Source organism: Bufo gargarizans, chromosome 2 (assembly GCF_014858855.1).
Source record: "Bufo gargarizans isolate SCDJY-AF-19 chromosome 2, ASM1485885v1, whole genome shotgun sequence".
In the NCBI taxonomy this organism is placed as follows: domain Eukaryota; kingdom Metazoa; phylum Chordata; class Amphibia; order Anura; family Bufonidae; genus Bufo; species Bufo gargarizans.
In genome coordinates, this window is record NC_058081.1 from 693,548,573 (window position 1) to 693,572,540 (window position 23,968).

At 42.2% G+C, this 23,968-nt stretch overlaps 1 protein-coding gene across 2 annotated transcripts in view; it reads right to left on the reverse strand.

The window, feature by feature from the left end:
- The window catches only part of PDZD3 (PDZ domain containing 3), a 49,467-nt gene that overhangs the window by 25,167 nt on the left and 332 nt on the right, over positions 1-23,968 (reverse strand). The window contains exons 1-4 of one of the 2 annotated variants that reach the window (XM_044278536.1): positions 23,311-23,500; positions 19,010-19,037; positions 13,623-13,687; positions 9,991-10,202 (exon numbers count right to left, since the gene is read on the reverse strand). In XM_044278536.1, coding sequence (XP_044134471.1) covers positions 9,991-10,202; positions 13,623-13,687; positions 19,010-19,037; positions 23,311-23,332 — 327 coding nt within the window. In that variant the 5' untranslated portion in view covers positions 23,333-23,500. Of the gene's footprint in view, positions 1-9,990; positions 10,203-13,622; positions 13,688-19,009; positions 19,038-23,310; positions 23,501-23,968 lie in introns of those variants that run through there. The other variant, XM_044278538.1, reaches the window with a different exon arrangement.

The window sequence follows — 23,968 nt, forward strand, 5'->3', positions numbered from 1 at the left end:
GATTCTAGGCCCCGCCCCTCAGGGCACTGAAGCCCACATCTGTATCAAGAATACAGGCAGACAGATATCATTTTATTCAGCAGAACAAAGCCTCTTAGTATGCTTCATTTCATAGGGTTGATCCTGTTGACAGGTGCTCTTTAAAGCTGGAAAATTTTATTTGAGATGCTTGTTGTGCATATTTGTCTTTTAACTTCTTATACATTTTGTCAGACTGTTACTGGCCACGCCCCTCCCCCACACCCCACCCACATTTCTTGCAACTTTTGAAAAGTGGTAAGAGGAGTGCAAAGTCCCATGTTTTAGTGCATATATGGCTGTGTGTATGCTGTTGATGTCATACCGCCATGAGTTTATGTGTAGGCCATTTTTATTGTGCTAATTTTTGTTGTTGTTTTTTAAGGCTGTGTTGTATTGATGTCTCAATAGTTTATGCCTCGCTTTCCATACACAGTTTTTTTTATAGGCTGTGGTAAAATTTCTGCTATGCTATTTGTTTAGTGACTGGTTCCACTTTATTGTGGTGATGTCACAGTGTGTGCATTTATTTGTAGGCTGAACTCTATTACAATACTGTATTGTATTGACAGTACTTAGGTTGTTACACTGATGGTCTAGCATTAGTACCTGGTAATTGATCTCTGTCCCATTCACCTGAATGGACCTAGAAGATGGGAGCCCAGCTTATGTTGACTGTTAAACCTGTGATTATTTTTATATGTATAGCAGCATGGACTGCAGCTACTTTCACATCTGCGTTGTGCTGTCCGGTTTTTAAAACCCGGCACATTCTCTCAAAACCGCAGCACAACGCTTCAGTTTCGTCCCCATTCACTGCCAATGAGGACAAAACTGAACAAACCTGTCTGTTTCGTTCCCATGCCAGACACTAAATGATTGCAAGCAGCGTTTTTGTGTGCGGCATGGGAAACTGAACAAGCCGGCTCCAAAAACCATGTAAGCCAATCTGTTTTTTTTCGGACATGAAACCGGAAATTCTGAACAGATGCAGCTGATTGTATTATTAGAACCGAAGCATTTTGCTGCGGTTTTGAGATCCCATGCCGCATCTCAAAACCGTACGGCAAAAACGCAGATGTGAAAGTAGCCGCTTGCTCTCTGTTTGCCAGGGGGCCTTGACATTTATTTTTAGACTGTATTCTAACGTGATGATGTCTCTATAGGCTCTGAAATATGGTAATGATGCCACAAAAGTACTAGTATTTATAGGCTGTGTTCTATTGTGCTTATATCAAACTATTCTGTGTGTTTATATGCTGGGTTGTATTATGACTTTTTTTTATAATAAGAGTATTTAGGTTTACTCTATTCATGTGTAGAAACAAATGAAGAGAGAGCTCATATTACCAAAAATATATAAATTTTATTGTCATATGTTAAAATAACAGAAAAAAGGAGAAAATAGATAAATACATAAGATGCCGTAAAGCAAGGTGATGAGGGCGGAGAAAAAGCAGAGCGCCACCCTGGGAGGAAAGACACACACGGAAAGAAACATAAAAAAAAAAATCAAAATACAGTCATGTCTAACATGGGAAAGAAAAATCTTGGGTACAGTGCCCAACCCATGGAATGAATATATAGATGGTAAAATGTAATATCGGGTGGAGCAAGGTCAGCTCCTGCATCCCCACTGGAAACAATTGCAAACGCATAAGATGAGAGTAAGTGGCATGAAGGGCAAAGTGCAAGTAAACACAAATGACCACACAACCAGCGGGGGGCAGGGGGGACCAGAGCTCACCTGAATAAACCGTGTGCAAAAAGACCCAGGGTAGCGCCACCCTGGGTCTTTTTGCACACGGTTTATTCAGGTGAGCTCTGGTCCCCCCTGCCCCCCGCTGGTTGTGTGGTCATTTGTGTTTACTTGCACTTTGCCCTTCATGCCACTTACTCTCATCTTATGCGTTTGCAATTGTTTCCAGTGGGGATGCAGGAGCTGACCTTGCTCCACCCGATATTACATTTTACCATCTATATATTCATTCCATGGGTTGGGCACTGTACCCAAGATTTTTCTTTCCCATGTTAGACATGACTGTATTTTGATTTTTTTTTTTATGTTTCTTTCCGTGTGTGTCTTTCCTCCCAGGGTGGCGCTCTGCTTTTTCTCCGCCCTCATCACCTTGCTTTACGGCATCTTATGTATTTATCTATTTTCTCCTTTTTTCTGTTATTTTAACATATGACAATAAAATTTATATACTTTTGGTAATATGAGCTCTCTCTTCATTTGTTTCTGCTATTCCACTCGGGAGCTTTTACCGAGTTATACTTTAGGTGTATCCCCCGTGGCTACCAAGGGTGGGCATTGTTCCTTACCCGCCCCGGGGATACCCTGGGTCATTTTTGTTTATCTGTCTATTCATGTGTAGTCACAATCGTGTGTTTCTCTCGTGAACTATTGTGATTCTGTAGCTGATTTCATTATAATGTATGTATTTATAAGCTGTAGCCCCATGGGATAATGTCCTATTAGCGTCCACATTTCCTGACTGTGTTTCAGTAAATTTATAATGTAATGCTTTCTTGCATTCTAGAGTAATGATGGCCCAATAGTGTGCGTGCATACTTATTTACTGTAATGTCAGAATAGTATTTCCATATTTATAGGCTGTGTTCTACCATTTTTACTTTTCAAATAGTGCATGTCTATTTCTCTGCTGGGCTGTGTTTCTCGCACTGTCACCATGTCTCAGTAGTCTGGCCATAAGGCTGTGTGTTTACGATTTCCCATTTCTGTGGATCTTTTCATTAAAAATACAAGGTCCATATAAAATATTAATCAACTAGTTCTTGTTAGTAAGGATAAAAAATACAAAGGCTATACATCAAAATGTGACCAACAAGTTGCTCCCAGAGATAAAACAGGACTGAATGAAAGTGGCTAAAAGAGAATTATATCTATGTTCAGGCTTAATCTGCATGTATTCTGCATTTTACAGGACAGAGTGGTGCAGGTAGCTTTGGTTATTATGATGAAGCTTTTCATTATTGGTATAAATCTTGTAAAACGGCATATAGACAGAGCTTTTCTTCTACTAAACCCATTCAGTAAATATTAATCATCTCTGACCTTTCTCAGACTCTACAATGGCAAAGCGGTCTACTTACTGTATGTGACTTAATGGGGGGCAGACATAAGGAATATATATTTGCACAATTCTGCATAACTAAGCAGATTTGCTATTCAGATGTAGTTGTTACTAGTACTACACTATACACAGTCAGCCATAATATTATGTAGGTCCCTCTAATGCTACCAAAACATCTCTGATCCATCAAGGCATGGACTACAAAAGGCCTCTGAAGATGTCCTGTGGTATCTGGCAGCTCCATGGCTCTTACAGTGTATATGTTTTTCCAACACATCTTGCGTGACACCCTTATATATTTATTTATTTATTTGGTATCCCCATAACAACACATGCAGTGCAGTGATCACATTATTTCTGGTGATCGTTAAACATCATGAGTAAAAATTGTGGAATTCGCTTCTGTCACAGGATACCATAAGGAACCTTGCCCAGCAAAATTTTATCTTGTATCCAGGCTAGAGGCCGTATCTCATCTTGTATCCAGGCTAGAGGCCATATTTCATCTTGTATCCAGGCTAGAGGCCGTATCTCATCTTGTATCCAGGCTAGAGGCCGTATCTCATCCTGTATCCAGGCTAGAGGCCGTATCTCATCTTGTATCCAGGCTAGAGGCCGTATCTCATCTTGTATCCAGGCTAGAGGCCGTATCTCATCTTGTATCCAGGCTAGAGGCCGTGTCTCATCCTGTATCCAGGCTAGAGGCCGTATCTCATCTTGTATCCAGGCTAGAGGCCGTATCTCATCTTGTATCCAGGCTAAAGTCAGTGGCTCATTTTGTATCCAGGCTAGAGGCCATATCTCATCTTGTATCCAGGCTAGAGGCCGTGTCTCATCTTGTATGCAGGCTAGAGGCCGTGTCTCATCTTGTATGCAGGCTAGAGGCTGTATCTCATCTTGTATGCAGGCTAGAGGCCGTATCTCATCTTGTATGCAGGCTAGAGGCCGTGTCTCATCTTGTATGCAGGCTAGAGGCCGTATCTCATCTTGTATGCAGGATAGAGGCCGTATCTCATCTTAAAAGTATATAGTGGAAAAACCGGCACTCTACATCTATCAATAATGCTAGGGAGGCAGTATGTGGGATAGTAAAATATGTATTTATTTTTGTAAGGGTACGTTTTTTAGGAATGGGAAATAAAGAGGTAGAGGTTCTAAAAATGTGGAGGTCCAAAGGATGAGGTTCTCATAAATAAAAATAGCAATAAGAATGATGTTTTGCCATATACAGCGTTTGCAGATGCACAATACCAGAGATATGTCAAAAAATATACCAAAAAATAACAGGAGTAGCAAAAATAGCAGATATATGCAGAGTGGAGGTGTGGCACTGCAGTAATTATCTAATAGCGGTTTTCACCTTCCGTGGGTACAGTGAGTGGTTGTGTCCATTTATATGTAGTCCATAAAAATTGTCTGTCTGTACCTACGGTCTTGGTCACATAGGAGGTATATAATATATGGATAGAGCGGTGAGAAAAATAGAAAGGATAAAAATATATAAAAAATGAAAAATGTAAAAATATAAAAATATGTAGTAGGTCAGTCGGGTGCTGTACTTAGTGTGGCGTCCCACACATTAAGGGAACTGCACCCTGACTGTTTACCTTTCTTTGCGAGGTGTCCTGGTTGTTGGAGCAGCCTTGCTGCGCTCTGCGGTGTTTGTTTTTCCCGGTCTTCTCGGCGTGCCACGTGGATATGACGTCACTTCTTCGGTGTCTCACGTGTCTTAGCCGGACTTGGTTTTAAGTTTTTTCGTTGGTGGTCTTTTTCAATCCGGAGGATTCAGATGGGATTCGTTGCTCGGAAGCGCTTCCAGAATGAGGAATCCTCCGGATTGAAAAAGACCACCAACGAAAAAACTTAAAACCAAGTCCGGCTAAGACACGTGAGACACCGAAGAAGTGACGTCATATCCACGTGGCACGCCGAGAAGACCGGGAAAAACAAACACCGCAGAGCGCAGCAAGGCTGCTCCAACAACCAGGACACCTCGCAAAGAAAGGTAAACAGTCAGGGTGCAGTTCCCTTAATGTGTGGGACGCCACACTAAGTACAGCACCCGACTGACCTACTACATATTTTTACATTTTTCATTTTTTATATATTTTTATCCTTTCTATTTTTCTCACCGCTCTATCCATATATTATATACCTCCTATGTGACCAAGACCGTAGGTACAGACAGACAATTTTTATGGACTACATATAAATGGACACAACCACTCACTGTACCCACGGAAGGTGAAAACCGCTATTAGATAATTACTGCAGTGCCACACCTCCACTCTGCATATATCTGCTATTTTTGCTACTCCTGTTATTTTTTGGTATATTTTTTGACATATCTCTGGTATTGTGCATCTGCAAACGCTGTATATGGCAAAACATCATTCTTATTGCTATTTTTATTTATGAGAACCTCATCCTTTGGACCTCCACATTTTTAGAACCTCTACCTCTTTATTTCCCATTCCTAAAAAACGTACCCTTACAAAAATAAATACATATTTTACTATCCCACATACTGCCTCCCTAGCATTATTGATAGATGTAGAGTGCCGGTTTTTCCACTATATACTTTTATTGTTATAAACCGCCTCCTGATTGGGTGAATCAGTCCAGAACCAGAGCACCTACACATTGTACTGACCAGGTGAGCCACCAATAACCTACCGTATCTCATCTTGTATCCAGGCTAGAGGCCGTATCTCATCTTGTATGCAGGATAGAGGCCGTATCGCATCTTGTATTCAGGCTAGAGGCTGTATCTCATCTTGTATCCAGGCTAGAGGTTGTATCTCATCTTGTATCCAGGCTAGAGGCCGTATCTCATCTTGTATCCAGGCTAGAGGCCGTGTCTCATCTTGTATCCAGGCTAGAGGCCGTATCTCATCTTGTATCCAGGCTAGAGGCCATATTTCATCTTGTATCCAGGCTAGAGGCCGTATCTCATCTTGTATCCAGGCTAAAGTCAGTGTCTCATTTTGTATCAAGGCTAGAGGCCGTATCTCATCTTGTATGCAGGCTAGAGGCCGTGTCTCATCCTGTATCCAGGCTAGAGGCCGTATCTCATCTTGTATCCAGGCTAGAGGCCATATTTCATCTTGTATCCAGGCTGGAGGCAGTATCTCATCTTGTATCAAGGCTAGAGGCCGTTTTTCTTTTTGTATCCTGGCTAGAGGCCGTGTCTCATCTTGTATCAAGGCTAGAGGCCGTTTTTCATCTTGTATCCAGGCTAAAGGCGCTCCAACAGGGTCCTATAGCCTCCTTTTAATTGTACAGTTTTCCCCAATAAACTTCTCCTTTCGCTCTAATGTTATCATTTATAATCACTTACCATATTTTCCACTTTATAAGATGCACTGCCATACTCACCCAAAAAATGTGGGTCTGATCTGGGGGTCTGATTTGGAGGTCTGATCTGAACTCTGATGAATATTGGGGTTTCTGTTCTGATGAAAAATATATTTTTTCCTTCCTATACAAACTAGGTGCATCTTATCAGAAGGTATGTCTAATAAAGCCCAAAAATATGGCATAACAACTCCTTCTTGGTGCTGAATTGCTTTTTTTTGTCAATGAGTGTAAATGAAAGGCTTATATGGTATATGGTAAAATAGCACCTAGAAAAACTACAGCTTGTCCCTTTCAAAAAATAATACAGCTACATTGACAGAAGAATACTGTTAGTGTTGGCTGTTACGGCAATGAATGTGGGAAGATAAAAATTAGAAACAATTCTTCTGGCCACCTCCACGGGTACAGCACCCAAATTTTCACCAGTAAAAGGTGAAAGCTAATTTCACACTAGCGTTGAAATCATCCTGCAGGCTACTTTGGCAGAGGAACAGTCTAGCGAAGTTCATCATATCCGGCATAGCCAGAAAGGACCGGAGTACAACCAGGTCCCTTTGACTATAATTGGACCTGGGGGAAGGATCCAGCCTGTTTCGGGAATTCATGCCAGGATTCAGACAGACAAAAACCAGTGCTTGCTACAATTGCTCTGCTCAATTTATTTCAAGCTGGCAGCTCAGGAAGGTGTGCCCTTTCTGCTGCAGCTCTCCCTGTCACAGCTCAGGGGGTGTGCCCATTCTTCTGCAGCTCTCTCCCTATCACAACTCAGGGGGGTGTCCTTTCTGCTGTAGCTCTCTCCATGTAACTGTCACAGCTTCAGCTGGTGGCAGTTGAAGGATAGAATTGAGCATCTGCTTCCACCTCACTGGTGTTACTGAGGTGGACAGAGAAATAAGGAAAAGAACAAACAGCAGGCGGCGCTATACAGATAAAAATGTATCGAATTACTCATTTGCTATACTATATTTTTAGTTAAATGCTGTCACTGATGTAGTAGGGGAGAACACCAAAAGACAACAAGAAGGAAGGGGAAAGACACTAGGCCTCACCGCTAGGGAAGGAAAAGGGTCACTACCTATAAAACCATGCTCCTGGCCCTAACTCCTATCCGTATGGGCACCTCTCGATGGTAGAGATACCCATACACAGGAACCTAGAAAATCCTGGTGACCCTTGGATGCCCTAAAGATAATGACAGGGCAGAGACAACCCGTTCCTTCCCTGGTGAAGGAACTAGCATCTCACTGAGGCCTAGTAAACAACCGGAAGGGGGGGGGGGAATACAAAACCTAACAAGCGGAACACTTAACTTCTGATGATGATGGATGAACAGGACTCCAACAAGAACCACACTCCAGCTCTTCCAACACCAAATGAAGCTATCCCAAGCAAGGAGTGATGGGTAAAGTCAGACTAAATAGGGCAAGGTAAAGGTCCCATGATCAGCACCTGAACAGGAGGTGTGGACATACCAGCAACACACAGACAAAGTGAAACCAAAAGAGGCTGTCAGATCACTAATGTGTAGATAATCTTTCAGACCTTCTGAGACCTGTCACAGATGTGACACATGCAAGTATTCAGATCCAGGTGCTGGTTTTTCGTAGAACAAGCCCTTTAATATAGCAATGAAAAATTGTCATGTACTGTATGAATGCTGTAGACGCTGTTTTAGTCAAAGCCATGAGATCTTGTTATAACCAGGGAGAGCTTATGGTCGAACACCGTATGCTGCCAATGGGGGTTTTGGGAAAACACTAGGCACACTGGGATCCCAGGAATTTCGGACATAGATAAGGCTGCCCCTGCATAATATTTCTTATTTCGGCACCATTTATATGATTGTCCATGTAAAAGGCACATACCAGGAAGTCAACCTGAACTAACACAGAGTGCTGAATACACTGAGGGGCATCTGCACCAAAAGAACAATATATCCCGCAAAGGACTATGATACTAACTAAAGGGGATGCCCAACGCAAAAAAATAAAATAAAATATTTTGTGTGAATGCAAAGAAAAAATAAAAACGTAATAATATACTTAAATTTTCTAAACTTTACCAAATTCAGTCCTTGTGGTCCTAGAAGTGGAGCTTCTGTGATGGGGTTTTTAGGAAGAATGCTTTGACTGACTCTCAGTTTGTCATTGAAGGGGCCATGCCCTTCTCTGTCTCACAAATCAGCTATGGCGGAGACGGGGGGCAGGCATAGTTAATGAACTGGGACAGACAGACAGCCCCCTTCATGACATCACCAACACAGAGATGGGGAGGAACCTCTCTGTCTGCGTCAACATTAACAATCACCGCACAAGTTCCACTTCACGTTAGGGACTGAAATTGGACAGTCAGTGATGTTTTGAAAATGAAAATACATTGGTAAGTTTTCATTTTGAATTTGCACGCCTACAGAAAATGGTTTTATGGCATCGGACAACTCTTTTAAAGGCAATGTACACATTGAGAGGCAATTTATTTTTATGATTGCATGTTACTCATCTTTGGCTAAAAATCATTTTTTTTATTGAATTTTATTAAAAAATATTGAGCCTGTCATAAAGAGTTAACTGTTTTTCTAGCTGTGTGACTGGTACTTTCATTTTGTGTCGGTCATCTAATAAACCTTATCTCTAAACTACTAAGAGGTCATAAACACTTATTTAAGCCACATTCCTATCAGTAAGATAAGAACTGAGCTATAATGAGTGTTTATAATGTTGGAGAGCAGAGATAAGGAGTCCATCTGCTCCTGGTCTGACGGAAAAGCCAGAAAATCCTAAGGGTGCTTCTAGAGCATGTCAGTCCTGTACAGAAAAAAGGACTCCATATTTTTAATAAAGACCAATTAAAAAAAATATTTTAGCTCAAAATTAGTACAATGCAATAAAAAAAATTGCCCCAAACGTGTACATTGCCTTTACTAGAATAAAAAATCTAAACTAACTATACAGACATGGAGAGCGGTGCCCAGGGATCTCCCTGCACTTACTATTATCCCTGGGCGCAGCTCCGTTCTCCCGGTATAGCCTCCGGTATCTTCATATCTTAGGCTCCACCCAGTGGAACCTGCCGGCATCTCCTTCTCCCATGCTGTAGCACTGGCCAATCGCAGCTCTCAGCTCATAGCCTGAGAGGCTTTTTTTTCTCTCAGGCTATGAGCTGAGCGCTGCGATTGGCCAGTGCTACAGCATGGGAGAAGGAGACGCTGACAGGTTCCACTGGGTGGAGCCTAACCTATGAAGATACCGGAGGCTATACCGGGAGAACGGAGCTGCGCCCAGGTATAACAGTAAGTGCAGGGAGATCCCTGGGCGCCGCTCTCCATGTCTCTATAGTTAGTTTAGATGTTTTATTCTAGTGAAAGGTCCTGTTTAAGTTATGTGTATGGCCTTTTTACAGTGAAGTTAGGTTTTAGCATGAATAAAATTCAATTCTCCTATTAGAAAATCATACAAATAATAAAACATCAAAACTGAATCTTGAACCATAACCATAACCATAACCATCTTCTCACCTTGATGTGCTCCTGCTCATGCACGTATTCCCCGTTGATCTGCAACAATTGGTCTCCATTTCTTAGTCCTGCAAGATAAGCTGGTCCTCCGGGAACAACTTGACGTATAATATGGCCATCTCGATCTACCTCCATCCGCAAATGGAATCCAAATGTGTCGTTAGCGTCTTTTCTCAGCACACATGCTCGAGCTTCCGGCTCTGGATTTGTCCCTTAGAAGAAAGAATAATTTAATGGTTTTTGAGTTTAAACAAAGGATCAATGTAGAAAAGCTTTAATGCAAACATAACCCAGTGCATGACCGCCAAAAGTTATAATGCAACTTGAGCAGTATACCCTCGTCCAGAACATTTACATCCCCAAAATGGGCTGAGTGGTCACGGCCACCACCGGCTAAAGAAATGTTGCATGCAATCTTTCTCTGTGTAAGAATATGCTGGCTCACCTACAGAAATGCCTGGTGACCTGCTTCTACCTGCCAATCTTTTCCTCCACCATGCCACCCTAGTACATCTCCTGGGCTAATGGGTGTCTAATGCCAATGTGCCCCAGGTTTTTAAAGGGGTTATGCCTTCAAAAATATTCTACATTTTTCAAACCAGGACCTGGATTTGAATACTTTTACTGAATGTAATAAAAAATTTAGCAAAGCCACTGAGCTATTCAATAAAATGTATTTCTATGCTCCCACCTTCTGTTTGCTCCTTTTCTCACTTCTTAGTCCACCTCACTAAGGTCTTCTTCTTCTAGAAACTGTGGCAGTTACAGGGAGAGAGCAGCAACTGAAAGGAAACACCCCCTGAGCTGCCAGCCAGAAATAAATCTAGCAGAACAATTGGAGTAATGAATGTGGAGATCTCTGGACCCATGTGAGGTACAGGGCTGGGTCTAGCTTTGGTAGAAAGAGATTGTCATCTACTATATGTTGTCTGATTCTCATTTTTACATCAATCATGGCATAACCCCTTTAAAGGGAGTCTGTCAGCAGATTTACCCCTTTTTAACAGTTGCCATACCGCTGTAGCCGCAAAACAGATGATTAACACAGTACCTTTATATGCTTTGGTGGACTTTTAAATATGCCAAAAACGAACTTTGATGAGGGCTCGCAAGTGCCCAGGGCGGAGTCCACCGGGTTGGAGCCCAGGCAGCTCTGCCTCTTCGGCTCTTATCCCCGCCCAGCCTCCTCCTCTGCTCGCCTATCTGTTGTCTCTCCCCCTCAGCGAGATCCCGCGCCGATGCGATAACTTCCTTGGCCGGGGCATGCGCACTGCCATGCCCATTGCTGACACGGCATCGCAGTAGCTTATGCGCATGCCCCGGCCAAGGAAGTCATCGCGTCGGCGCGGGATCTCGCTGAGGGGGAGAGAAAACAGATAGGCGGGCAGAGGAGGAGGCTGGGCGGGGATAAGAGCCGAAGAGGCAGAGCTGCCTGGGCTCCAACCCGGTGGACTCCGCCCTGGGCACTTGCGAGCCCTCATCAAAGTTCGTTTTGGCATATTTAAAAGTCCACCAAAGCATATAAAGGTACTGTGTTAATCATCTGTTTTGCGGCTACAGCGGTATGGCAACTGTTAAAAAGGGGTAAATATGCTGACAGACTCCCTTTAAGGACCTTTGGTTCCTGCTGCCTTGGTGCCAAGGATTAGGAAACTTTATTGTCTACGCAGTAGCCATTGCTAAACTAGACTGCTCTGGGGGTAAGAACCTTGGAATGCCCTATGGGAAAGTCTGTAACCCCTTGTGGGGTCAATGGTGAAGATTGCACAATCCCTTAGACTCCCCTCATTGATTTAGGCCTACACCAAATCTATTAGTGACCCGGTGGGTACCACACATCTCTGGTTGGCCATTAGGACATTCTGTCAGACATTCTGAAAATCAAAGAAACCTAGGGATGCTTCACCGATCACTACCACTTACATGATCTTCTGTGCTGCCCTCCACAGAAATTTAGCATTTGGTTTCTAAAACCTGAGGGCATTGGAAAGGCATTTAAAACATGCAAGTGAGCTTGTTTATCTGCAAGCATTGTTAGGCCTATTTCACACTTGCACTGTGGCTTTCCGTTTTTAAAATACGGCAGAGGATCTCAAAACCGGGCCAAAATGGTTCAGTTTTGTCCCCATTCATTGTCAATGGGGACAAAAATGATCAGGATGTATTCCATTCCATTTTGTTGCATTATTTGATCGGACGCAAAACCGCTGCAAGCTGTGGTAACGGAATCCACTATGAAATGTAAGTCAATGGTGTCGGATAGTTTTTTTGTTTTGTTAGCATTGACAATGATTTTTATACCAGATCCGGTTTGTTCAGTTTATATTTAATACAATCGGATCTGGCCAAAACTGATGCATCCGGATGTATTAAATGGCATGGATCTGTTTAATTTCGGTTTTCAGATCCTGTGTCGGGGGTCAATTTTTATTATTATTGCATTTTATTCATTTTGGGCTAAAAATCATTATTTTTAATTGGTCTTTATTAAAAATATTGAGCCGTTCTGTCACAAAGGGTTACTTGTTTTTCTAGCTGTATGAATGGTGCTGGTTATCTAATAAACCTTATCTGTACATTACTAAAAGGTCACAAACACTTATTTAAGCCACATTCTTAGACTACATGCACACGGCCGTATGTGTTTTGCGGTCCAGAAATTGCGGATCCACCAAAAAATATAAACGGATGACATGCGTATGGCATTTGTTTTTTTTTTTGCGAATCCATTGTAACAATGCCTATCCTTGTCCGCAAAACAAGAATAGGACATACGGATGTTCTATCTTTTTTGCGGGGCTACGGAACGGACATACGGATGCGGACAACACACAGTTTGCTGTCCACATTTTTTGCGGACCCATTGATATGAATGGGTCCGCATCCTATCCGCAAAAGAAATGGAACAGACACGGAAACAAAATATGTTTGTGTGCATGATGCCTTACCAGTAAGATAAGAATTGAGCTTTAATGAGTGTTTATAAGGTCAGAGATCAAGAGCCTGTCAGCTCCCTGCCTGACGGAGCAGAGGAAAAATTCAGAACCAGCTACTAGAGAAACTCAAAGCTGTGCAGAAAAACGGCTCAGTATTTTTAATAAAGACCAATTGAAAAAAATGATTTTAGCTCAAAATGAGTACAATGCAATAATAATAAAAAAAAAATTGCCACCAAAGGTGTACATAGCCTTTAAAGGGAACCTGTCACCGAGATTTTGTGTATAGCGCTGAGGACATGGGTTGCTAGATGGCCGCTAACACATCCACAATACCCAGTCCCCATAGCTCTGTGTGCTTTTATTGTGTAAAAAAAACGATTTGATCCATATGCAAATTAACCCGAGATGAGTCCTGTACCTGACTCATCTCACATACAGGACTCATCTCAGGTTAATTTGCATATGTATCCAATTGTTTTTTTTTTACACAATAAAAGCACACAGAGCTATGGGGACTGGATATTGCGGAAGTGCTAGCGGCCATCTAGCAACCCATGTCCTCAGCTCTATACACAAAATCCCGGTGACAGGTTCCCTTTAAGGAACATAAACTCCCTATGCACAAAAGGCAGCATTGTGATTTGGGGAAAGAAGCTCATCAATTTGTTTGGTGACATTTAAGAGGTTACAAACCTGGATCTTCTCCGAGACACAAAGCAGGATTATCAATCCCTAATTTTGGGTTGAATGGAAACTTCCTAAAAGAACAAAGAAGGAAAGTAACCTTTATCAAAACACAATATATGCTTAGGAAACTACAGTACAATAGTGGAGAGGTGGAGTTCCAGGAGATCGACATTAATGGCGTGTCCTTAGGATAGGTCATCATTATTTGATTGGTGATGACCCCTCCACCGATCAGCTGTTTGAAGAACCCACAATGTTCATTAGACACGTGGCAGTTAAGAGTGTTGCCACATGTTCAGTTTTTGAAGCCAAAATCAGGAGTGGGTCATGCAGCTGTAGGAATGGGGAGCTCACTGTCAGTGACAGTAGAGCTTCCCATAAAGAAGGCACGTCCCTGCCTCCCCCACCACTCTATGTACACTGCTGAGCGAGCAGGAAGCGGGAATGTGGTTTCCTGCTTTGGTCCCAGCAGTCATTTTATAACCGGTGGCAGGGTATCTGCATGAGACGCTGGGTCTTAGCAGACCCAGATCAGCTCTGCAATGAAGTTGTAAAGGGCTGTACAACCTCGCTGGTGACGGCATTCCCCATGTAACTATGTCAGCAACAGTTACAGGAGAAATCAGCAGCATAAATATATACAGTATTTTAGTTGTGCTTTTAAAAAAAAAATATATTTTTTTAACATTTTCTGGTTATAAAAAATACTAAAATAAAAATAACATTAAAAAAAGCCTCATGGATCACCGAAAAAAAATGGTACAAAAATTATTTACACAACCGAACAGAAAAAAAGTTAGGGCTTTCAAAGACGCATACACTGAACTCTTCTGGCAGAGGAATAGCCTGCCAAACTTCATCATATCCGCCATAGCCGGAAAGGGGCAGAGCAGCGCCAGGCCCCATTGAATGGTAAACTGTTCCTCTGCCTATATAGCACTATTATATTCTTCAGAGCTTTACAGACATTAGCATCACGCTGTCCCCAATGGGGCTCAAAATCTAAGTTTCCTATCAGTATGTCTTTTGAGGAAGGAAGGAAACCAGAGCACCTGGAGGAAACCCAGTGTGTAAACTGCAAGATTTGAGGTTTTTTTTTCCAATATAAATAGTTAAAGGGAAAATAAAATCACACAAAAAATCTTAAAAAATAAATTTAACATAAGAATTGTATTTATAGGGTTGTTTCCATACCAAAATTTTGATTTGGTTTCGATACCATAAAAAAGTATTGCGATACTTCATACCATGCAGGGAAAAAAAAAATGCCCAAAAAAGCCATGTGCATTTCACATTTTATGGAACGTCCGGCTCATAATTGAACAGTCCAATCCTATTTTTTGGGGGGACAAGGTGACAAAAAAAAGTGGCGAATGGCGCAGTTTTTCTTTTTTTTTTCTTTTACCGCGTTCACTGCATAGGAGATGTTTTTTAATATTTTAATAGTTTGGACTTTTTGGACGTGGCGATATGTAATATTTTAGTTATTTATTGTTTATATATTTTGTATGAAAAATTGGGAAAAGGGGTGATTTATACTTAATATTTTAGTGTTTTTTGTTTTGTGTTTTTTTACAGTTTATTTAATAACTATTTTCCCCTTAGGGGCTAAAACCTGAAATCTTTTCATCCCCTGTCCTATTCACCCTGATAGAGCTCTATGAGGGTGAATAAGATCTTACACTCTCCCTGCTGCCCTGTGCATAGTACACACAGTAGCAGGGAGATTACCATAGCAGCCAGAGCTTCATTAGCGTCTTGGCTGCCAAGATAACCGAACGGTGCCCCAGGATTACACAGCTGGGGCTCCGATCAGAAACTGCCACTGCCACCAATGGGAAGAGGTGAGGGGCTGTAGCCACTGCCACCAATGATTTTAATAATGGGGAGGGGGGGGGAGGGTGCACTGCGCCACCAATGATAACTAACGTTTAACTCCTTAAGGACACAGCCTTATTTCACCTTGAGAACCAGGCCATTTTTTGCAAATCTGACCAGTGTCACTTTAAGTGGTGATAACTTTAAAACGCTTTTACTTATCCAGGCCATTGTTTTTTCTTCACATATTGTACTTCATGACACTGGTAAAATGGAGTCAAAAAAATTCATTTTTATTTATAAAACAATACCAAATTTGCCCAAAATTTTTGAAAAATTAGCAAATTTCCAAGTTTTAATTTCTCTACTTCTATAATACATAGTAATACCTACAAAAATAGTTATTACTTTACATTCCCCATATGTTTACTTCATGTTAGGATCATTTTGGGAATGACATTTTATTCTTGGGTGACGTTGCAAGGCTTAGAAGTAAATCTTGAAATTTCTCAGAAATTTTCAAAAACCAACTTTTTAAGGACCAGTTCAGACCAGAAATTTGTGAGGCTTACATAATAGAAGCCACCCAAAAATGACCCCATTCTAGAAACTACACCCCTCAAGGTATTCAAAACTGATTTTACAAACGTCGTTAACCCTTTAGGTGTTCCACAAGAATGAATGGAAAATAGAGATACAATTTTAAAATTTCACTTTTTTGGCATTTTCCATTTTAATATTTTTTTTTCTAGTTACAAAGCAAGGGTTAACAGCTAAATAAAACTCAATATTTATGGCCCTGATTCTGTAGTTTACAGAAACACCCCATATGTGGTCGTAAACTGCTGTACGGGCACACGGCAGGGCGCAGAAGGAGAGGAATGCCATACGGTTTTTGGAAGGCAGATTTTGCTGGACTGGTTCATTTACACCATGTCCATTTGAAGCCCCCCTGATGCACACCTAGAGTAGAAACTCCAAAAAAGTGACCCCATTTTAGAAACTACAGGATAGGGTGGAAGTTCTGTTTGTACTAGTTTAGGGTACATATGATTTTTGGTTGCTCTATATTACACTTTTTTAAGGCAAGGTAACAAGAAATAGCCGTTTTGGCACAGTTTTTTTTGGTTATTTACAACATTCATCTGACAGGTTAGATCATGTGGTATTTTTATAGAGCAGGTTGTCACGGATGCGGAGATACCTAATATATATACAATTCTTTTATTTATGTAAGTTTTACACAATGATTTCATTTTTTAAACAAGAAAATTCATGTTTTAGTGTCTCCATAGTCTGAGAGCCATAGTTTTTTCAGTTTTTGGGCAATTATCTTAGGTAGGGTCTCATTTTTTGCTGTATAAGATGACGGTTTGATTGGCACTATTTTGGGGTGAATATGACTTTTTGATCGCTTGCTATTACACTTTTTGTGTTGTAAGATGACAAAAAATTGCTTTTTTTTTACACAGTTTTTTTTTTACGGTGTTCACCTGAGGGGTTAGGTCATGTGATATTTTTATAGAGCTGGTCGATACGGACTCACCGATACCTAATATATATACTTTTTTTTATTTATGTAAGTTTTACACAATGATTTCATTTTTGAAACAAAAAAGAATCATGTTTTAGTGTTTCCATAGTCTGAGCCATAGTTTTTTCAGTTTTTGCGAGATTATCTTGGATAGGGTATGATTTTTGCGGGATGAGATGACGGTTTAATTGGCACTATTTTGGGGTGCGTATGACTTTTTGATCGCTTGCTATTACACTTTTTGTGATGTAAGGTGACAAAAAAATTGCTTTTTTTTACAACGGCGATACCTAATATGTATACTTTTTTAGTGTCTCCATAATCTGAGAGCCATAGTTTTTTCTGTTTTTCGGCGTTTATCTTAGGTAGGGTCTCATTGTTTGTGGGATGAGATAACGGTTTGATTGGCACTATTTTGGGGTGCATATTACTTTTAGATCGCTTGCTATTACACTTTTTGTGATGTAAGATGACACAGGACGGCAATACAATTCAATCTAATGCGGTAGAAGAGCTGAAGGGCCTGTGGTGGTTGAGAAGGACCTGTGATGATGTCACCATCATGTGACTAGTGCAGGAGAGGGTGGCAGTGAAGAGGGGAAGAAGCTGAGGTGATGTCTGCTACATGGAGAGAGGTAAGTGAAGGGAGAGGCAAAGCAATGCTGGGAGTTGTGGTTATTTAACTTGGACTGTATGTTAGGGCTGAAGAGAGGGAAGTTATTTACATGGAACTGTGTGTTGGAGGTGGCTGGGGAGGGGGTCATGTTATTTACATGGGACTGTATGTTGATACTGGCTGTAGGAGGGAGTGATGTTATTTACATAGAACTGTATGTTGGAGGGGGCTGGGCAGGGTGATGTTATTTACATGGGACTGTATGTTGAAGGCAGCTGTGGTAGGAGATTATGTTATTTACATGGGACTGCATGTTGGAGGGAGCTGGGGCAGGGGGGTGTTATTTACATGGGACTGTATGTTGGAGAGGGCTGTGGGAGGAAGTGATATTATTTACGTGGGACTATATGTTGAAGGTGGCTGGTGGGGGAATGATATTATTTACATGGGACTGAATGTTGAGAGGGTGATGTTTACATGGGAATGCATGTTGGAGGCGTCTGGGGAGGGGGTGATGTTATTTACATGGGACTGCATTTTGGAGGGGGCTGTAGATAGAGAGGGATGTTATTTACATGGGACTGTATATTGGAGGGGGCTGGAGAGATGGTGAGATGGTGTGATGTTATTTACATGGGACTGTATGGCGGAGGGAGGAAAATAGTGTTATTTACATGGGACTGTATGTTGGAGTGGGTGAAGGGAGGGGAGTGATGTTATAGGACTTTATTTTGGGGGGGGCAGGAGAGATGGGGGCACTGTAAATCCAGGTGACATTATAGGCGTTTTTATTACTACTGGGGGCTCTATAGCAGGGACTTATAGATCCGCCTTATTTCTCCTTATTTCTACTAAGAGCACTATGGGGGCCTTATTTGTACTGGGGGCTCTGTGAGGGGATTATTAATACTGGAGGGCTCTTCTACTAATGGGGGCACTCTTGGGGAGCATTATCACGGTTGGGGGCACTGTAGGGGGCAGTATTACTATGGAGGCACTAATTTTTCTTCAGGATAGTATCTGGGGGTATTGGGGGAACAGCGAGCAGCAGGATAACACTGTTGGGACTCCAGGTTGGGGGATGATGATAGAAATGTGAGGAAGCTAAGATGTCTGTGTGTCACACTCTGCAGAGACGAGGCGGCTGAGAGAAGTTGTCCGGACTGAATGGAGAAGATGATGACAGAGAAGATCTCCATCCGAGGAGACGTCACCTGGGAGGCCCTGGATGTGAGAGGTATATGCTGCTGTATAGCAAGTACAGCAAAATGGGGAGGGGGGGAGACTTAGAGAACTGGGCTATATTCATTGGAGCTTGGGCCCTGGATCTTTTGAGACCCCACGCCCCTGCCATGTAGGATTCCAAAAGTTGACATTTTGCCCTGGCCACGCTGTATACTTATATACTGACATGAAAATACTCACATGGTCAACTCAAAACCTTCCTCGATGCCTGGAAAAGAACACAGGGATTTTGTTCGATTAACAACAATGCCGATATGGTCAAAATCTCAACTTTGGGCAAAAGGAAAAACGATGAAGACAAGTGAATATCACCGCCATATAACAAGTAACAACATGCTGCTCTGCAGGATCTTTTATCAAAAATCACAAAAAAAGATACAAAACATCCTGCCGTATAGTACCGTAAATATGCGGATGTACATGGCAACATTTATAAGGAAAAAAATCACAGAAAATAATGCACACAATAGAAGCAAACATCATATATGGACTAAGCCCTCATTTTGATATGATAAAATCGGAGACTCTCAGCCAATATCTTTTGATCAAAACACATCTGTGTCTGCCTACGCACGCCAAGGTGGTCTCCGTCAGGCAGGTCCTACTCTAAACCAACACATATAGTGTGCTGCTCTTAGTCACCTCTGTGTGCACCAAGCAACTGATGAGAGTAGGAGCACGCACAGCTATATGTACCACCTAATCAAGGTCGCCTGTTAGATAGGAGGGGCAAAAGCGCACAAAAATGCAACTCCCAGATAATAGGGGAGCATTCACACTGAATGTAGATCAGGGCACGAGTCCTGCAGGAATGTGTGGGAATGGCGTTCCTGCACTTTTTTCATAGCAGGAACACTGTTCCCTTTCAGGGCAGTCTTTAACACCGGGCAAAAGGACCAGGAAGCGGTGAAGGCTTTGTACTCACCGGGGCTGATGGAGAGGCACTGACTGGGGGCTGATGGAGAGGCACTGGGGGCTGATGGAGAGGCACTGGGGGCTGGTGAGAGGCACTGGGGGCTGATATTTGTTTATTGCATGTGAATTTTGTAGTTGTTTGCGTAAACTGGCACTTTACAATAAATGTTGCACTGAATTTTCAGCGAAATATATATATTTCTTTTTTTTTTGGGGGGGGGGGTCGGGGTGGCAGTGGATCTTGGGTAAGTTCCCACACTTTTTTCCCAGGACTTGACCCCTGATGTAGATGCCCAACGGCATAGGTAGGTCTAGCGTAGGAACTGCCCTACTGAGATCACCTTGGCGTGGGAAGGTAGGCACAGATGTGTTTTAATCAAATATATTGGCTGAGAGTCTCAGATTCTATCATATCAGAATGAGGGCTTAGCCCATACATAATGTTTGCATATATTGTGTTAGTGCATTATTTTCCGTGATTTTTTCCTTATAAATGTTGCCATGTTTATCTGCATATTTAGTTATCATATCGTGCAGGATGTTTTGTATCTTTTTCTGTAATTTTTGATAAATTTGTGTGCTTGAAGGAGTGGCACCTTCAAGTGTGAATGCACTACTATCTGGGGAGTAGTATTCTTGTGCACTTTTGTCCCTCCTATCTAACAACGACCTAGATTAGGTGGTACATACAGGTGTGCTTGCTTCTCCTCTTATCAATTGCTTGATGCACATAGAGGTAACTAGGAGCAGTACACTATATGTGCAGAGTCTGCTCTCTTTAACACAGATTCCCAACCGCATAGGTAGGTTTAGAGTAGGACCTGCCTGACTGAGATCACCTTGGCACTGGTAGGTGGGCACAGATGAATATATTGGCTGAGAGTCTCGTATTTTATCATATTAGAGTGAGGACGTAGTCCGTATATAATGTTTGCATTTATTGTGTTGAGCATTATTTTCCGCTGTTTTTTTTTTCCTGAGGGATCTTTATTAGAGTTTATAAGTACTAAATGGCATCCAATAATCTTCATCTTACATCCACCTTCACCACAATTTTACAGTTTACATATACATTTTATCTGCATAACAATCAGTTGGAAATACATTGCGTTACCTAATAAGTCCCTTTCAGGCATAATCATCTACCTGATCTACTGATCTATTAGGCATGGAGAGAAGCAACTGTGCGTTAGACGGGACATCGGTCGTGGCCAAAGCAACCATATGACGCCCAGCGAGTATCAAGCACGGGTCCTATTTTAATCAATAGGATCCTGCACCACAGTTATTGTGCATCGTACGATCACTTTGGCAAATGTCCGATCCAGAGTGCATTTGTATCTTTCTATGCCTGATGTCAGATCAGGTTGGACAATACGCTTGGAGGGACACTTTTCCATTGCAGGAGGGACCAGAATACTTCCCAAGCATCCAGAATGAAGGAGAACAGTCCCAGATTTTGGCCACTTCACCAAAATGGCTTCCACATGTGCTGATTTCAACTGGGGAGCACTAAGGGGCATTACTATTGTAATGAGTGCACTAAGGGGCATAACTATTGTGAGGAGAGCACTAGGGGGCATTACTATTGTGAGGAGAGCACTAGGGGGCATCACTATAGTGAGAGGACACTAAGGGGGCATAACTATTTTGAGGGGGCACTAAGGGACATCACTATAGTGAACACTATTAAGATTGGGCACTAAGGGGGCATAACAAATGTGAGGGGTGCACTATGGAGGTATTACTATTGTAAGGCAATCACTAAGAGGGTATCAGAACTGTGAGGAGATCACTGAGGTGGCATCACTATTGTGAGGGGGCACCACATTACATTACATACTGTCTCGGATGAAGGATCCTGTCTATTAACTTAGAGTGCCATCAAAAGTTATTGAAAACAGCTTTTTTTGCATAAAATCTAAAAACCCATGAGTCAGGCCGAATGCACACGGCCGTGTTCCGCGGCCGAGAGAGGTCCGTGGTATGCCGGGCTGGATTCCTGTTCAAAGCAGGAGCTTCATGCCGCCGCCGCTGCACTACAGTAATACACTGGTATGATCTATACGAGTGTATTACTGTACAGCAGCGGCGGCATGAAGCGCACAGCGTCATAGCAACCAATGACGCCGTGCGCTTCTGCTCTTAACAGGAATCCAGCCCGGCATACCACCGACCGCTTTCACCGGTCGCGTGCATTCGGCCTAAAGCTGTGTCCCATAATATAGCCACATCTTTGATTCTGTATTATGGCTGCACCACCTGTTCCCCCATGGTCCAACTGAACCAGAACAAGACCGCTCTCGATAGCGTTCTCAATTTTGGGTCAGAGGAACCGTGGCAGACATGTATATTATAAAATTAATGCAGATGTTAAAATGCCACCATACTAGAGCTTTTTGAATCCGAGCATAATGGGATGTGATGTGATTGGTTGCTGAGGACAACTAAGGGTACTTTCACACTAGCGTTATTCTTTTCCGGTATTGAAATCAGGTAAAGGGTCTCAATACTGGGGAAAAAACGCATCAGTTTTGTCCTAATGCATTCAGCATGCATCAGGATGTCTCCCGTTCCTTGTACGGTATTTGACCATACAAAATACCTGCTGCGGTATTTTTTCCGGACAAAATCCCGGATCAATACTCGAGATGTATTAATGCCGGATCCCGTACCAAGTGTTCCGGGAATTGCCGCGTCGCCGGAACCGGTATTCCGGTCTGCGCATGCGCCGTGATATAGGAGGAGCAGGTTTCGCTTTTGATCTTTGAAAAAATGTAAATACCTAATCAGTTATTCCGGATCCGCTATTTCACCGGATGTGTCTAACGGATCTGGGAAAAATGGATTCCAGTTTGCATACTGTTTGCCAGGTCCGGCAGTCAGTTCCGGCAACGAAACTGCCTGCCGGATTCTAACAACGCAAGTGTGAACCCATCAGTTTTGATAAATATCCCCCCAATGTGTTATTTTTTTTAGTCATACCAATAAAAAAATTCTAAAATAGACATTTTGTGTGTGACCCCAAACACACCTCCAGGCTGTGTAAGGGCTATTTGACCATGAAGGAGAGTGATGGGGTGCTGCGATAGATGACCTGGCCTCCACAGTCACCGGACCTGAACCCAATCGAGATGGTTTGGGCTGAGCTGGACCGCAGAGTGAAGGCAAAAGGGCCAACAAGTGCTAAGCATCTCTGGGAACTCCTTCAAGACTGTTGGAAGACCATTTCAGGTGACTACCTCTTGAAGCTCATCAAGAGAATGCCAAGAGTGTGCAAAGCAGTAATCAAAGCAAAAGGTGGCTACTTTGAAGAACCTAGAATATGACATATTTTCAGTTGTTTCACACTTTTTTGTTATGTATATAATTCCACATGTGTTAATTCATAGTTTTGATGCCTTCAGTGTGAATCTACAATTTTCATAGTCATGAAAATAAAGAAAACTCTTTGAATGAGAAGGTGTGTCCAAACTTTTGGTCTGTACTGTGTATATATTTTTTAAAGCAATTACATTATTAAAATAATAATAATAATGATAAAAAAAATATATATATATACTCACCATTCCACCTCCCCTGTTCCATTGTCCCTTTTCTGTCTTTCTCACCAGGCTTTGTTCTCCTGACTGAATTGGTGACATGCCCGTATACCGCACGTGACTGGTGCAGTCAATCACTGGTTTCAGCAGTCTCGTGCTATATACCTCTGAAGCCAGTGATTGGCTGCAGCGGTTACATGCCATATATTTCTGAGGCCAGTGACTGCCTGCAGCAGTCAAATCTGATACACGATCACGTCATTGCTGTAGCCAGAATATTATGTCATGGCTGCAGCGTTGAAGAGGATAGGGGTGCTGGCATTGGAAAAGGAGGGTTCAGGGACAGCGACTATGTTTTTTTTTTTTTTTGTCCCCTTTTTCATCGATCCTACATATCTGGATGTACCATCGCTGTTAAGCAGGCGGAGCGCCACTTTATTAATTACAACGCACAGGTCAACGGTAACACACGATACAAAGGTCAAACATGACAGCGTGATCTCATTATTTGTATAACCAGGCATCGAATCCATCAATGAAACCCGGCAACAACAGAACCTGCGACTGAAGCTGTATACTAATACCCACTGTGTGAGCAAAACGCAGCACCGATCCAGCACGGAAACCCAAAGCTACTCCCTCTTTAAGGCTACTATCTTACACATTGTTTTCCATATTATTC